At 38.6% G+C, this 16,936-nt stretch overlaps 1 protein-coding gene across 1 annotated transcript; it reads right to left on the bottom strand.

Annotated features, from left to right (window-relative positions):
- Window positions 1–9,240: 9,240 nt before the first annotated feature.
- On the bottom strand, window positions 9,241–11,032 carry LOC122094208 (peroxidase P7-like). Its single transcript, XM_042664935.1, has 3 exons — window positions 10,756–11,032; window positions 10,479–10,670; window positions 9,241–9,883 (listed from the first exon to the last, which is right to left on the bottom strand). The coding sequence occupies exons 1-3, from the start codon at window positions 10,972–10,974 to the stop codon at window positions 9,335–9,337; spliced, it is 960 nt and encodes a 319-aa protein (XP_042520869.1). The 5' UTR covers window positions 10,975–11,032; the 3' UTR covers window positions 9,241–9,334.
- Window positions 11,033–16,936: the final 5,904 nt, after the last annotated feature.

Here is a 16,936-nt window from a genome sequence, read left to right as displayed (position 1 = left end):
TTGACCTGAAGGAACACATCCTCTACAATCGTACTGTTTCATTCGTCAAGGTGAAGTAGAAGAACCACCCGGAACAAAAAGCCTCCTGGGAGCAAGAAGACGAAATGAAGAAGTAGTACCCCGGGTTATTTGACTTACCAGGTATGTTCAATTTCTAGGATGAAACTCTTGTAAGGTGGGGGGGATGTTACACTCAAGCCCTAACCTGATTGAATTTGAATTTTTGTGATAGATCTCGAACCAAAGATATAGAGTACTAATGGGTTTTGGCTCGTGGTAGCTCATTGCAAAATGGGAAAGGATGATTCCAATTGCTTGTGTCTCTTATGCCAGTCCAACTGGAGGGGATTCAAGCCTTTCGATCCCAAGCGGGATATGAATTCTCACTTATGCATTCGAGTCCCGTCAAGTACCAGGATTTCCAAAAGACCATGCCCATAACCTAGGGAAACCCCTATGGAATGACCAAGTAGGACAATAAGCAGTCAAGGCACTACAATAGTGCCTTGATCACCAGAAACAAGGCCACCGAAAACACCTGGGCTGAATCCAGTGGCTTAATGTGCTACTGGTTGGGTTCTTATGCCCATAGGCCCCACTGCCTAAATTATGGCTAGCCCCAAATGACCTCCCACACTCTTCAAAACCTTTTACCATTACATGTACACCCTATGATTCTAAGGAATTTAGAGTAGGGCTAGAATTAAAAAAAAAAAAAAAAAAGGACCTGCCCACAGGCTCATAGTATGAACTAATAACCAGCTTCGTAGACCCGCGTGTCCCGAGTGATGGATTAACCTACTTGAACCGGATAAGTGCCAACCAAACAGACCCTAAGGTTTTCACTTACTATAAATAGGTGAAGTGGGTTCATTTCTCACTTCTCACTTGTCCATAACATGGGAAGGATAGAAAGGAGGAGAGAAAGGAAGAGCAAGTAGGAGAAGAAGGAGAAGAAGGAAGAGACTCACCCTAGCTCTCGGCTTCGCATTTAATTGCCAAATTATTGCCAGAGGTAGGTGCTACTTCCCTTATCACTTTCTTTCATTATTTCTACCTTGTGACCTTGAGCAAGGGAGAGAATCACCGGGTTAGAGGGGTGAGTCTTGACCCTGGCACCTCCTGGATGTCAGTTGAGTGTGTGTTTCACTCTCCCGTGTGATTGTCGAGCTCAAACCAAGCCGGGTGAGCTTTAGCACCACTTTTGACCAAATGTATAGTTAGGGTTTCAACCGTTTGGTTGTCGTATCTCCCAAATAGATTGGTGGAATTGGGAGTTCTTTGGCTTAGAAGAGAGGTAGGAAGACCCCCCTACCACCTCCATGGAATGGATCCCGGCAATCTGGCCAAGTCGGAGAACCCCCAAATTGCTTGGCACCTTTTTAGGAATCCACCAGAAACAACCATTGAAAACACCTAGGTTGAATCCAGTGGTATATTTCTAGTGAAGCTCAGGCCTTTAGGAGATCTCTACTAGGCCACCGGAAACAAGACTGATATTTCTTATGGAAATGGTCTATTTTCGGTGATTCTTTCTATTCTGTCAAAATTGACAGAACCTATACTCTTTGGGGCAGCCCTTGTAGGTCCCCCTCTAATTTTTCCGACACCCGTTAAAACCTGATTACCCTTGTGCATAGGATAGAGATAAGCACGTACAATAAGACCGATCGTGAGTTGATAACTGGTTGACAAACTTGGAATTACATCTATCCAAGTACAACCAAGGTGAGGGATGGTTGACTTTAGTTTGTGGAGTATTTCATACTTTTAGAATTGCTTATATGTGTTATAAATTATGAAAGCTTTTTAATTATTAAATGTATATGTGAATCTAATGACATGTTATGTTCACTGAATTATTATGATTATGAAATTGGGAAATATGATATGTTATGTATGTTGAGATGTGTGACAGGATGCGATGTGGCTGAGGTGGTTTCGATAATGTGATCACTGTGTGAATGTTGCATTCATGCATTATGTATGTGCATTAGACTTAGATATAGTTGTGGATTGCACTTCATGGCCGATGGTAATTCCAGTATCGTGCACTCTAGGACTATACTTGGAAATGCGTACGCTTTGTGACCGATGGTGATTCTAGTATTATGTAGCTGATATTCAACTGCTTGTACGCTAGATAGGCTTGGAAATGGATGCGATGTGACCGTTGGTTGATTCCGGTATCATATCCATACTAACTATATCATTATGCAAAGCATATAGTATATTATGGTTAGGATACATTCCCTATGCTATGTCCCCTTGCTAACAAGGGGTATGGTGTTGGATAACTCAACTGTGGTATATTCCATAAACCTTTCTGGAATGCCACTCCCAAGATACGATGTGATTGTTGCTGGAGGCGAGAAGTAGTCCAACGTGGCCAATGGTGATTCTAGTGTTGTGACTACAAGAGGGGGTTATCAGGGGTTTATTGGGTGATGTATGTTGTGAATCTCATGACATGTTATGTTCATTGAATTATTATGATTATGAAATTGGGAAATATAATAGGTGATATATGTTGAGATGTGTGATGGGATCCGATGTGGCCGAGGTGGTTCACGTATAGTGATCGTCGTGTGGATGTTGCATTCCTGCATTGTGTATGTGCATTAGACTTAGATATAGTTGTGGATTGCACTTTGTGGCTGATGGTGATTCCGGTATCGTGCACTCTAGGATCATATTTGGAAATGGGTACACTTTGTGGCCGATGGTGATTCTAGTATTATGTAGCTCATACTCAACTATTTGTATGCTAGATAGGCTTGGAACGGATGCGATGTGGCTAATGATTGAATTTGGTATCGTAGTCCATACTAACTGTATCGTTATGCAAAGTATCTAGTATATTGTGGTTAGGTTACATTCCCTATGCTATGTCCCCTTGCTAATAGGGGGTACGATGTTGGATAACTCAACTGTGGTATGTTCAATGAACCTTTCTAGAATGCCACTCCTGCGGTACGATGTGATTGTTGTCAGAGACGGAAAATAGCCTGACATGGCCGATGGTGAATCTGGTGCCGTGATTTTCAGGAGGGGGTTATCAGGGGTTTACTGGGTGATCGATGGTCGCATTCTGGAACCGACAGACTCCTAATCATGACTAGGGTTTGTATCGTTGGGTGACCGATGTGTGAGTTCCAGGACTAGGGATGCAACCTTATGTGTCGTAGTAGCATGAACCCAACTTAGTTGTATGCTAAGTGGATTAATAATAAAATGGATTGCATTATTCATATCATGGACTATGTGTTTAATTCTGTACTCATGATATCATGAATTGTTGTGTATGTGTGTGCATGAACCCCACCCCTCATTGAGATAGTTGGAGCTCACACCACATATATGTTGCTTTTTAGATGAAGATGCAAGTACCATAGTACCATTGGGCTATGACTCTACTTCTTCCAGACTCGAGTATAGAGTTAATGACTAGTGGATGCCAGAGGCTGACAAGCATGACCTAGATTGTGCTTGTGACACCTATGCCTATGCGACACCTTGAGATGTTGGTTGGTCTTTTGTTATTCTAATACCGAACTGTTGAATGGTATTCTTTTGGTCTTATTATATTTAAGTCATAAACAATTGTAAACGAGATAACTTGGTTATAGATATATGATATCACTGGATGTTACCCCACTTAAATTATATTCCGCTATATTATACTCTGATTTTGCTGTAATTATTCTTTGGTTCGGTGTGTTGTGATTGTGAATGTTAAGGTACTGCTATCAGAGATCCTGGTAGAGGTGTAAAACGGGTAAGCACCTTACTCACACCGCTGGTATCCTAGTACGGTGAGTGGGGTGTGACATATAGGTTGGGGTAAGTTGTGATAAACACTAGGCATTATTACACTGGTTTGAATTAATGTGATGCACACTAGTTTTACCATACAAAAATCAAACTATTGTTATTACAATCATAGTCAAACAATGAGTTGTAATGAACACATATTTGACACTGAAAGTATTTAAGAAATATATAATTTTGACTGTTTCAGTATAAAGTTTTGAAAAACTATTGCAAGTCACAACTGCAGTCCAATTACGGCTATAATGAGCTTTGGTATGCTGGTAACTGGCATTGACTGATATCAACATAAGATAATTAAAAGTTATATGAGTTAACTTTTAGTATAATATTTGTCACACCCCACTCCTGCTACTAAGATACTAGCGATGTGAATAAGACTCCTACCTGTCTTATGTCTCTACCAGGATCTTTGATAGTTGTCACACACTGCTTCTAGTAGGCCAAGGTATGCAGCACTGGATACCTTACAACATCCAATCATCTTGTTTCTCCAGGATCAAGACTAGGGAGGTACAACCATAACACCACAAATACACACACATGGACATCTGATCAAATGTATACATCTATCCAATAGTCATATATATATATATATATCACATTAGGGGTGTCAACCGGTCAGGTCAGGCTGGGCCGGTCTCGATTGGGCCTAATCAGGCTTGACCACTTGAAAGCCTTGCACTATGAACGCCCGTTTAAGTAAACGGGCCTAGCTTTGGGGGACATGGTACGGTTTATAATCAGGCCGATCAGTATCGGGCTTCCTTAAATGGGCCTTAACCGGGCTTTAACCGGGTGAAGGGCCTATTTAAGTTTAAACAGGTTTTAAATGTGCCTACCCTAAAATTCTATTCTTAAGTGGGTTGAGAGTATGGTTGTTCTTTTTTTTTTTTTTTTTTTTTAAAGAAGAGATTATGACTATTACAACTTACAAAATAAAGCTTAATTAAATAAAATCATACTACAAAGCAAAGGGTAAGAAAGCTTAATTAGTTTCTTACTAGTAGTGGCAAAATAGGAATTTTATGTAGTATTAAAGGGGGTCAGGCTACAACAAGTCTGTTCAAGTCAGGCATATAAACTTGTTGATTCGGTCGGACGCCCGATGGGCTAGCTACCTATACCGTGAACACCCGTTTAATAAACATGCCGGGCTCAGTCGAGCCATAAACGTGTCAGGCTCAATCAGACCTACTGGTGCGGGCTTACAAATTTTCAACTGATGTTAACATATTTCCAAAACAAATATTTACAATGTTCTCATTGCATCAACAGTAAAGATATATACATCAGAGTACGTGATCTAGTGGAACATATATACACAGAAAGAGATTCTAGTAAGTTTATCCAATTTTTTAGAAGATCTGACCTCCGAAGATACAGTCGTCACATCCACACTTGGATCCATAGTCGGTCTCATCCATTGTCGTAGAATCATTGCCAGAAGACGGAAGAATACTGGTCTCATCATCTAGAGAGGGTAAATAAAGAGGGGTGAGCAGGACATGCTCAATGAGGGGGTGGAGGCAGACAAGCAAAAACATTACAAATGATGCAATGCATGCTCCACACCTTAAATAATGCTCATGGATTCATTTAAATCACACTACTTCCTAGTCTATTACTAAGTCTGTAATAGTGGTACAGTGCTACGCAACATAGGTGGTATCCCCTTTCCCAGTACATCAGGGTTCCAAGGATACAAGCTAGTTGCAGGCAGGAATTAGCCAATCCCGAAAAGAACTTTGGTACCCCGGCTGGTTAATAACCCTGGGCAATCAAGTGTATAGTACGTCATACCCTTCTGCTATCTGTCTCTAGGTACTGTACGTCGTAACAAAATAATAATAGTAATAATGAGCACACAGCAAAATGCATGAGTTACAAGCAAAAAATTAAAATAAATAAACACTCCATAAAATAAAGTCAGGGCACCCACTCACCTTGGTTTTCAACTTTTCATATTTTAGATTCCTAACTTAAGTTATGTCCTCACCACTAGCTATATTCCCTAAGTATATAGTATATTCAAATAAATTATTTAGAATTAGAATCTTACCCCTAGCCTATCCAATTAAATACAACCCTAGTTTTCAGGTTCTGACTAGGCTTCCATTTACTACACTAGTCAGAGTTTTCCTAATTTTCCCACCGATAGGATTATCTATCAGGAACATACCAGTGGGTCTCACACTTGGACAATGTATCCTCTGGTCACCCTGGCAGTCATTTAGAATTTACAATCAGACCCGACACAACTCTTCTTTCCCCATGTCTGGTTTTCTCTCTGTAGAAATAAATGTTAGCATGCCCCAAATATGCATACATAGCCTTCTAACCTTCACAGCAGCCCAGTAGGGCTTTGCAACCCATACCGGCAGGTGGTCTAGGTAGAAACTAGCTGGCCGGTTGAACCTAGGAGTTCCCCCCCCCTCCATTTTGTAGAATTCGATTCTACCAAGGTTGCTCAGCATAATAAATTGCAAATTCGAACTTTATTCATCATTCCACAGTCCAATTTAGGTATATTGAGTCTAAGTACATATGTTGGCCCTCCTACTAACCCATTTCTAGGTTCCATTTGGCTGCACCTATGATTAGTATACCCAGTTTTGCTGAAATCCTAAAGTTAATTGAGAACTAAGGAAATTCAGCAAAATTGGAGTGTTTCCCCTGCTCTTGCCACTAATTGAGTTGGGATAGTAATGGGTTCAGACTTAATTGAATATTCCAGCCTCTTATTAGGCTCATAAAAAAAAATTTAGAGAAGAATTGATTAAATTCATAAGAACAGAGACTGAAACAAATCCCTGTTCTATTGTTTGGGCAATATCTTACTGAAATTATCCTCATCCCAGTTCCAATTTCATATATTGCTACTGAATTGGTAGAAACCCTAGGGTCCAAGGTTTACAGGGATGAATTTCCAGTAATTTGGATCCCATAACCTTCGCCAAGGTTGGGGCTTTCCCTACTGTGATAGCTATATAGCTCACAGAGATTCCCTGGTAGCCTCCAATTACACTAAACCCTAACCCTACCTTCCCAATTGATGAAATTACCATAAAATCCCTATTGTAATGGATTGTAGCACTTACCTGTGGACAATGCTGGTCCAAGAACAACCTTAGATGAAGAAGATCCTTCTCTACTTCTTCTTCCTTCTTTTCCTTCCCCTGCCTTCATCTTCTTCTTTCTCTTACTGTTTGCAGCAAACGAATAAGGGTGAATTTAGCCCTAAATATATTGTATATATTTTGTTACGACCATTTGTGAGAGTGACTGAATGAATCCCTTCTTCGTCACTGTGCGAACCACTTGGATCAAACTAAGTTGATCCTATGGATACCCTCTACTTGAGACCACATCATGAAGAGGATGCCCAATGATGCTACTTTAACGTGCTCCTTAGGATCATGGATAATGCGGTCTAGCGAGACACGATTGGGAAAGTGGTTGGGAATAGTTGGATTAACATGTGGGCTTAGGGAAAACTATTCAAAATTGTACCCTTGTTTTATGGCTTATTGCAGGGTGAATTGTCTTATTTGTGTTTCGATGTAGTCATAAGCACATGGCATGTTTTAAGGTCAGCACTGCTCATCATGAGAGATTGAGAGTGCTAGATTTGGTGTAGTTAGATTGTTTAGTGTACCCCAGATTATTTGTGAGTGATGTTCTATGTTGGTTAAATGGAAGCTTGATATAGCACTTCTACCTAGGGGTGTTAATCAGTCAGGCCGGGTAGGTCTTGATTGGGTCTAACCGGGCCTGGCGGTGTGAAACCCTTGCACCATGAATGGCTGTTTACTTAAACGGCCTAGGTTTGGGGTGCATGGTACGGTTTATAATCGGGCCAGTCGGTGTTGGGCTTTGATCGGGCTACTTTAAACAGGTCTTAAACAGGCCTTAAACGGGCTGCGCACCTACTTAAGTCTAAATGGGTTCTAAATGGACTCCCCTTAAAATCCTTTTTTAAGTGGATTAAATGTCCAAAAATCTTCCATTTGAACATAGTAAAGGTCACCCAAAAACTCTCCACAGTTAATCATATATGAGATCATAATTGTTTCTTACCAAAAAGAAGAGAGATTATGACAAGTACCAAAGTATTGTTCTCCACAAGAATTGTCTGCCTTTCATTCACTAGTTATTAAAACATCTCAAAAGACCCTATTTTATTTTATTACAAAGTTGGATGTAATATCGTGTTCAACATCATCTATCATAGATATTTTATTACAAAGTCTTTACAATTATTTTGTATTAGTAGTGGTAAAATAGGTATTTAGGCAATTTTAAAGGGGTCAGGGCGGTCAGGCTAAATGGCTTGGTTCAAATAGGCTTCTTAAATAAGTCGGGCCAGTCGGGCGCCAAACGGGCTAGTAGCCCGCACCGTGCCCATTTAATAAACGTGTCGGGCTTAGCCAGACCGAGCATGCGACCTAACGAGATATTACGAAGGTAGAAGTAGGGATGTCAATCCTGAGCCCACACCGATAGGCCCGATCGAGCCCAACTTGCTTAAGGCCCGACCTGAACCGGCCTACGTGGGCGAGTGAGAGATGTTAATTAAACTGGGTTGGATTGGGTACTGACCCAGTTCCTTCATGGCTTACCTAGGGTAATCATAGATCCACTAGGATTAAGAACCCTAGCTGGCCAATACTCTATAAATAAAAGGGTTTTGACCTAATCTCAAGAGTTCTCTTTCTCCCTATTCTCTTCTGTCTCTCCCAATTAAGAGTATGTGTCTCCAAGGATCTCCATTGCAATATTTGGATTTAGAGGGTGGAATACTACCTAGCGAGATCGCCGCCACAACCTTTCGTTCATCATTGTTCGTGCAGATCGACGCATGTGCAATCTGATCCATTCCGCTGCGAGGAAAGCCACATTGAGGTAATCCCCGATACCCGTTTACTCTCCGTCTTACAATTTCCAAAGTTTTTTTTTTTCTATTAATTCCATTTGTGTGTTGTCATACTAAATATGCAACTTATCTCTAAGAAATTTAATAAGATATTCATCATATTTGTTGGAAGAGAAATTGAAAAATATATATATATATATATATATATATATATATTGGTTCCACTACAATATCGGATATGCTAATTGAATACTAATTCAAATACCGGTATATCTGCTCTGAATTCATTTACATCCCTTTGAAAAAACTTGGAAACTATAAAAAATGATTGAAGGTACAAGGGTAATGTATAATACAAATGGGTTCTGGTCGTATGATTGCATTTGGACCCAAATTTTACAAATGACTAATACATCCTGCACTCTTCCAATTCAGCAGCTTCTTTTGTAAATATAGCATATCTTGCTGTGTGCACTGCTCGTGTGTGTGTGTGTGAGAGAGAGAGAGAGAGAGAGAGAGAGATGATCTTCTCGTTTGAACAAACATAATAATTGTTCATTGCTTTCATTCCACATTAATCCATTATTGATAATATGCTAAAGTCTAAGAACAATTATGAGTTAAACACTAGTTTACCCTCCTACAGTTGCTTCTAATCTCTCCATTAGTTCCAGTGAGGGGACTAATGTTTCCCATCCTAACAATGGCAGCCGTAAAATCACTGGTGAAAGCACCATTATTGATACTATAGGTCCGAACCAGCCGATCTTGAGACCCATTATTGAAAAGTTCCTGATCCGAATGAAGAAGTCCACGCCTAGCTACAAGGTGCTGGTAGTAGTTGTTGTCGAACCGGGTTGAGGTCTGATCGAGCGGGGCCAAGTTGTCATCACCATTGGTAGCAGGGCAATTGGACCTTCTTGTGGTAGCAAAGCTGGAGTTGATGTTGGTGTCGTTGTATATTCGGTTCCTAAAGGTGGTACAACGGGCAAAGCCTATAGTGTGACCCCCGGAGAGGGCTGTCATGTCACGGGCACTGAGACCCTTTGCAGAGAACATGGAAATCAGGGTTGAGAGGCTAGAAGATGGGGATGGGATTTGGCTGTTGGCTGCACTTTGGCTAGCTGTTCTTGCATCTCTTCTTCCAAGTTGTACTGTCCATGATGGTCCACCAAGCTGGTATTGACCAGTAAAAATTAAACATATCAAGCTTTTCAAATTATATAATATATATATATATATATATTGATCTAGTTTTCATTCATGGTGAAAGAAGAATCCCCTCGTTATTGCTATTTATTCAGTTTTTCTATTTATTCAGTTTGACCTAACGAGAGGTCAATCTTATACAATAGATGAAGGGTATCAAAGATATGACACAAGAGTCCGACCACAAAGTCACAACTCCAATAATGAAACAGATCTTCTCCATGGATGAAGAAAACTGAATGCTATAACTAAAGCATTGGTTACCCTAATGACCTCAAGTATTACTTTATAATTTTATGGGCAAGAGAATGTGGCCTAAGCAACAGCTCGTAGGCCAATGAGAATCCGCACAAAAGTATCTTTAGCACGGAGGAGAGCAGTAATGTGGACTTTTCATGTCCATCTGTGACTGCACATAAAGGGGATACACGGGCAACATTCTTTTTCCCTTTATATATTTTGTATGGAAGGGTTTTCCCCAATTAGAGGCTCATATTGTCTCTACAAGATATTTTTTACTGGTCTTTATAAGGACATCATAATTAAAAATTAATACACTTACCAACACAACTCCATCTCGTGCAGCAAGAGCTAAGATGTCTGCGCAGGATACTGTCCCATTGCACGCAGCTTCTACACGGGATTTAATGGTGTCAATCACTTCAAACCCACGTGCTGAATTCTTGTTTGGTCCTGCATTCTTTTCTCCAGTGAATGTTGCTGTGTCATCCAGTAGGATCGATGCATCACAACCCTGAATTAATAAAAGTATTACCTCACCAAATTAACAGAGCTTTCTAAGAAAATAAGAGAGAGAGAGAGAGAGAGAGATTTCATACATTGACAAAGCAATCATGGAAAAAGAGCCGAAGGATGGAGGCACCCATCCGTGACTCCGTCTTGACAGCTTCCCTCACTGCACTGCGGACAATGGTTTGGAGGTTGGGGCAAGAAGTCCCATAGAAATTGGCTGAGAGCTGTGCATTGGTAGAGCAGGCTAGGAGGGCTATGAGAAAGACTAGTGTTGTAACCAAGAAATGGGTTGCAGAGGCTGCCATGACTCCCTTGGTGGATAGGTATAGGAGATAGTTTAAAGCTTTAAGTTGCTTAGCTTGTGATGAGAGAAGCTCTTTATATAGCCCATATATAACGTGCATGCATGGAGATGATGATCAGAATGTCTAGAGCTTAATTTCAAACTTTGCAGCTGCAACGCGGTTCCTTGAAGCTCCCAAACAAAAATGCCATTAATGAGATATGAAAGAAGGCATGCATGACATGATCAAAGGGACTCAACTCTATTATTTGAAAGGCTTTTAGCTACACAAAGTCAAACTTCTCTGACTTGTTACAGAAAAGTAAAAGTAGGTATGAATTTTTCCTCCATTTCATACTATTTTTATGGTAGACATGAATTGGGTTGTGTCTCCTTTTATAGATTCAATAAATCTGCTCCTCAAGGAGTGTGAACTGGGAAATAGATGTTTGGTTTTGGGACCATGCATGAGTTAGTTTGATCAGTGGTCACACCCCTTTATATGTTATACGGATAGAGAAAGAAAGACAATTTTAAGTGTAGCATAGTGTTGGGACAAATGTGCAATCATGAGGAAGTAATTGAGCAAACAATCACATGATACCAAGAATTTAACATGGTTCAACAAGATTGCCTACAGCCATTTTAGAGAACAAAATATTTCCACTGTCCCTAAAAATGTTTCTATATCACTCTCTATCTCACAGAATGATTTCCCCTTTGATTCTGACTAGGGTTTTTCCATAGAGATATATATGAAACCCAAAAACCCTAATCCCCACACAGTGTAGCATAGTGTTGGAACGAATGCGCAATCATGAGGAAGTAATCGAGCAAACAATCATATGATATGAAGAATTTAACATGGTTCAACATGATTGCCTACATCCATTTCAGAGAATAAAAAATTTTCCACTATCCCATAAAATATTTTTATCACTCTCTATCTCACATAATGATTTTCCTTTTACTTCTGACTAGGGTTTTTTCATAGAGACTATATATGGAACCCAAAAACCCTAATCCCTACACATTTACAATTATACCCCTATATTTGTACTGGACCCAACATCTGATCTAATTATAAATACGGACTTTATAATAATTATGTGAACTCAAACAATACAAGATACACCCAACCCCCACACATAATTTAATAGCTCAAACTTATTAAAAAAGTGCCAGTTTGTTACTTGGTTGTATCTTGTAAGATTTAGCTTTCGGTGATTAGCTTTTGAACAAGTCTTTAGTACTTTGGTCTGTCTCTGCCCTTTTCTAGTAATGTTGGTTTATGAACCATTGACTTTAGTGGTCAACCCCATCTGGCGTAACCATTTTGCCACCTCCAAGAGGCTACGCGCATGGAAAATTTTGGGGCAGTAGAAGCAAGTCGGTAAGCCTTGTAATCATAAATGTAGGCGTTATATCATATATGGTGTTGTCAACTAGACATTTTCATAAAACTTGTACAAGTGAGCTGTGTCTTCCAGTTTTGACTGGTTCGTGATGAGAGATGTTTTTATAAAGAAAGGTTAGGACAAACGGAGGAAAGAGAAATATCATATGGGTGGCCTTTTCTTGGAGCTTTAAACCTCAGCAACTCTACTTGACGCAGATGTCTCTACTGGCTAAAATATTATCAACGCATTAGACTAAAGTAAAGTTGGGAGAGGGTTTTCTTGACCAGCAGCTTGGCCCTTATGCCCTTGTGGGGAGGGAGCACATGGAAATATTAATATGGATTGAATTTTTGTTTTTTTATGAAGAACAAGAATATCATTTCACACCCCTTTTTCTCTGGAGATAGGGGCCACTTGCCTTTCAGGTTTCTTTTTTTTTTTACCAATAAAGTTAGTATAATGATTTAACATGTCTCAATAGTGTCCCTTTTCAACATCTCAAAAAATTTTAATTAGAAAATTTCACCACTAAGGCTCTATTTGTTGGATTTCTAATGAAATACTAGATTGATTTCTGTAAACATGTCAACAAAATAGATTTTTTTGGTCAACAAATTAAAATTATATGGCTGATGTTCATCTCTTACCAAAAATAAGCCATTTATGGATATTATCTAGAGATCATTGCAGATGCATTATAGTCCCTTTTTTGCAATAAATATTGTATTAATATATATTTTCCAATATAACTGGAAACATGGCTCAAGGCTTAGCCCCATGCCTCAACCCTGGCCTGGATTGGTTGTGACTCAAGGCTAGAAATTTCCAGTCCTAACTCACCCTTGTGACTCAAGACTAGGAAGCTCAGAGTAAGAATCCATGGGGGTCCATCCAAATGAGTACCTCTTCACCTTTTCCAATTATTCAACAAGCCAATTTCCTTATTAGAGCAATTCAAGACAATGAGCCATGTTTATCACTCTATCCTTCTAAAAAGAATGACATTATTAGGGAAATATTTCCCTTTCAAAACTCTTCCTCACAATTGATTAGGTTGAGTAATTAATTGCCAAACTAATTTCAATATCAAAGCTTTGTTATGGTAGATGATCATGCAATAGGACACCAATTTCTTTATTTAAAGAATGTGACTTAGAGCAAACCTTATTCGGGAGTAGGAAACATGGCATCGAACACATAGGTATAGTACTCAATAATAATGTAATTAAAATCGTCCCTCTACTTGAGATAATAATGGAATCTTCCATCCCCCAAGCTTCTTCTATACCCTATCAGTCAAACTCTGCCATGTCAAAGACTTATCAATTAAAAAACGCCAACAACAATAAACTAAGTCTTATCCTAATTTAATGAGGTTGAATACATGGATCCAAACAACAAAATAAGGAGAACTAAACTAATCAAAGGAAAAGGGGAAGTGTAAGAGATGAGAAGTGAACAATAGAACTTAACAAATGAAAGATGCAGAATGCAAGAATGTAAGATGATACATGAAAGGGGAAAGATGAAAGTAAGAGGAAAGAAGCACAACCCAACAAGTCAGGAGAATCTCAGCTAAATGGTATCATCTATATGGATCTTTGCTCTCTAATAAGCTCTATCGATGTCATACTTGAAACAAGACCCAAACTATGTATGTCATTCCTCACCACTTCTCCTATGGTCATTTTTTGTCTGTCCTTAGCTCTTGTAGCTCCTTCAATCGTAATCATATAACTCCTCCATACTGGGGCATCACTAGGCCTCCGTTGAACATGACCATACCACCTCAAAAGACTCTCTCGGAGCTTGTTATTGATCGAGACAACTCTAAAATCAGCTCTAATATTCTCATTCCATATTTTATCCTTTTAGTTTTGCCGCACATCCATATTAACATTCTCATCTCTGCCACACACATACTCTCTACATGACATTTCTTCACTACCTAACACTCTACTCCATACATCATAGTTGGTCGCATAACAATCCTTTAGAAATTTTTTCTTAAGCTTCAGAGGGATACACTAGTCATACAACACTCCGGACGCACCCCTCCACTTCAACTATCCCACTTTAATTTTTTTAAGAAACATCATACTCTCTGTCACCTTCTTTATTTAAGATTGACTCCATATATCTAAAATAGTCACTTTGCAGAATCTCTTTCCCCTCAATTTTCACAATTTTATTATCATTCATAGAATGACTGAAGTTACACATCATATACTCCGTCTTTAATCTACTAATATTAAAACCTTTTGTTTCTAAGGTTGATCTTCAAAGCTTTAACTTGACATTAATCCATGTTTTTGTCTCATCCACTAAATTGATGTCATCAGCAAAGAGCATACACTAGGGGACCTCGTTTAGAATGTTCTTGGTTAGCTTGTCTATGATAAGCGTAAACAAATACGGGCTTAATCCCGATCCTTGATGTAAGCCAATTGTAATTATGAATTCCTTACCTTGACCCCTACAGATTCACACTAGTCACCATGTCCTCATATATATCCTTAATTATATTCACATATGTACTCGACACCCCTCTTTTAACTAGGGCATGAAAGATTAAATCTCTAGGGACTCTGTTATAAGTCTTTTTAAGGTCAATAAAAATCATATGAAGATCTTTTTTGTGGGCTCTATAACTTTCCATGAGCCTCTTCAATAGGTAAATAGTCTTTGTTGTGGATCTACTTGGTAAAAAACCAAATTGGTTCTCTGACATGTGAGTCTCTTTTCTTAGGCGGGCTTCAATAGCCTTCTTCCAAAGTTTCATAGTATGACTCATTAATTTTATATTTCTATAGTTATTGCAAATATGAATATCTCATTTATTTTTGTAGATTGGGAAAATAATGCTCTCCTCCAATCACCCGGAATCTTCATTGTGTCCATAATCTTGTTAAAAAAATTGACTAACCAAACAACCCCACACACCCCTAAGGTTTTTTCACACTTCTACTGGTATCTCATCTAGTGCTAGTGTCTTGTCTAGTTTCATATTTCTCAAGGTTTCTTTAACCTCCTCCAATCTAACATTTTAAAAATATATATATAATATGTATATATATATATATATAACGTGTGGAGTCTTGTTGAGTAAAGACATATTCTAGGACAATCCCACCCAGATATCTCCATTTTGTAGGGCACAAATATACTTATCCCATCTCTTCACAATGTTCTTATCCCTTGCTAGCACTCTTCCACCCTCACCTTTGATACACCTCACCTGATTGAAATCTTTGCTCTTTCTTTCTCTCATCTTAGTTATGTTGTACATAGCTTTTTCTCCTTCTTTTGTATTTAGGTTGATATAAAGATCCTCATATTTCTTCACCCTAGCCAACCCCACAATCTTTCTTGCTTTTTTTGTTCAATTAAAAAACACCAGACTACCCAAATAAGTAGCACTATCATTAATAGTATTAATACCAAGATTGCAACTCACCATATTCCTGTTACACTAACATTATTACTGTACAGGACCCACTTTTGTTGAAATTAATTTGTCTTCCTGAAATAGCTTGAAATATATTTAAAATTGCATGAAAAGTAAAAAATATCATTTTGCTTGGCTCTACAAAGCAAAAAATGGATTTGCAAAACGGATATACATAATCCCAGGACATGATCTACCAATTTTAATCCCCTTAAATAAATTTATATACCTATATCTTTAAATGAGGAGTGTTCTATGTGGGGGCGTACAACCTCTGCCACATTCTGTCTCTTTCCTTCACATGTGAAATGACACATAAGGGTAGAGGAGAGGGATAAATAGTGGGGGGCATTATATATGGAGGTTGCACTCCCCCATAGAGAACATTTATTCATCTTTAAAATAAAAGATAATCCCTCCATGTTAATAATGTTAATAACAAATAGATAAGGGCTGAGAGGGCATCTTTGATGGATACCTCTATGGCTAAAAATAAAACGCAAAACAACTCCACTACATTTTAATAGAATATGAGGCTGAAGACAAGACACAATTGATTAAAACACACTATTCCTAACTAAAGATTTAAAATTCAAAAATAGCTCTAAGATATGCCTAGTTCATACTATCATACGCTTTTAGACATATCTAACTTAAAGTAGATCACCATCCACATTTCCTTATGACTCTTTAAAATTTGAAAACCTCATAGATGATAATAATATTATCAGAATTTTATCTATTCTTAATGAATGCAGCTTGAGGATAGACCTCGATCGGCGAATTGTAAGGTTGCTCCATTGCAACCTATTGGTTGCAAGCATGAATTAGAAAATGACCTTTTTGCAAAGTGAGAGTAAGGTTACGCCCTTTTTAATGAATGCAATTTGAAAAGGGAATATAAAGTGATGCAGAAAGTGCCTAAATGTTTTTACACAATGACTTAGCTATTATTTTATAACCTAATGTATAAAGACTAATAAGCCAAACTCATCTACACACCTAGCTTTATCCCTTTTTGGTATAAGAGTAATCAAAGCGTGATTAGCTCCACAGGAAATAGTCCATCAAGGGAAAAAATCAACAACAATTAAAGCTAAGAATATCACCTTTAAATCCATTACCAGTTGTTAGTT

This window comes from Macadamia integrifolia, chromosome 11 (assembly GCF_013358625.1).
Source record: "Macadamia integrifolia cultivar HAES 741 chromosome 11, SCU_Mint_v3, whole genome shotgun sequence".
Lineage (NCBI taxonomy): Eukaryota > Viridiplantae > Streptophyta > Magnoliopsida > Proteales > Proteaceae > Macadamia > Macadamia integrifolia.
The sequence above is the reverse complement of the archived record's forward strand: the minus strand, read 5'-3'. Positions and strand labels throughout refer to the sequence as shown.